The sequence below is a fragment of the Alligator sinensis genome, unplaced genomic scaffold (assembly GCF_000455745.1).
Source record: "Alligator sinensis unplaced genomic scaffold, ASM45574v1 scaffold1860_2, whole genome shotgun sequence".
NCBI lineage: Eukaryota > Metazoa > Chordata > Crocodylia > Alligatoridae > Alligator > Alligator sinensis.
In genome coordinates, this window is record NW_005843035.1 from 43,513 (window position 1) to 44,371 (window position 859).

Sequence of the window (859 nt, forward strand, 5' to 3'; positions counted from 1 at the left end):
TCTTTCCCTCACCCAGCCCCGCTTCCCACTCTGGTGTCCCACCTGCTGGCGGCTGAGCCCGAGCCCCTCCTGGCCATGCCTGACCCAGCACTGCCTGAGGGGCCCCCACGCGTGGCCACGGCCCTGTGTGACCTGGCGGATCGCGAGATCGTGGTCATCATCAGCTGGGCCAAGAACATCCCTGGTGAGACCTGACCCCTGCCCCCCACCCCTGCCCCTCGCTCCCAACCTGCGCCATCCCCTAATGCTGCCCCCCATGCCCTCCAGGCTTTGCAGGGCTCTCCCTCCCAGACCAGATGAGTCTGCTGCAGGCAGCCTGGCTGGAGGTGCTGGTACTGGGTGTGGCCTGGCGCTCGTTGCCCGGGGGAGCTGGGCCCGACCCTCCCCCGCTGGTCTTCGCCCAGGACCTGGCGCTGGATGGGGCGGGGGCACGGGCGGCCGGGTTGGCCGAGTTGGGCGCTGCCCTGGCCCAGCTGTTGGCGCGGTACCGGGCCCTGAGGCTGCAGCATGAGGAATTCGTCTTGCTCAAGGCCCTGGCGCTGGCTAATGCTGGTGAGTTGTGGGGGACAGGGGGCTGCAGGTCAGGAGTGAGGGGCACCACAGGCAGGGGCCGTGGGTTAGGAATGAGGGGCACTGGCAGAGCTGGGAGGTGCTTGCAGAGCACCACTGGGGCATGGGGACTGTGGGTCAGGAATGAGGGGGCACCGTGGGGCTGCAGGGGAACAGGCCCCCTGACTTCTGCCCTCTGTGCGCAGACTCGGTGCACCTGGAAGATGGGGCGGGCGTGCAGCGGCTGCGGGACGGGCTGCTGGAGGCGTTGGTGGCACTGGGGGGGGCGGGCCGTGCAGGGCGCTTGCTG

General features: G+C 69.7%; 1 protein-coding gene across 1 annotated transcript in view; it reads left to right on the plus strand.

Annotated features, from left to right (window-relative positions):
• The first annotated feature begins 6 nt into the window (after positions 1 to 6).
• The window catches only part of LOC102371615 (steroid hormone receptor ERR1), a 1,084-nt gene continuing 231 nt past the window's right edge, over positions 7 to 859 (plus strand). The window contains exons 1-3 of the mRNA XM_025193268.1: positions 7 to 184; positions 268 to 552; positions 756 to 859. The exon at positions 756 to 859 is cut by the window's right edge and continues 231 nt beyond it. Coding sequence (XP_025049053.1) covers positions 76 to 184; positions 268 to 552; positions 756 to 859 — 498 coding nt within the window. The 5' untranslated portion in view covers positions 7 to 75. The remainder of the gene's footprint in view (positions 185 to 267; positions 553 to 755) is intronic.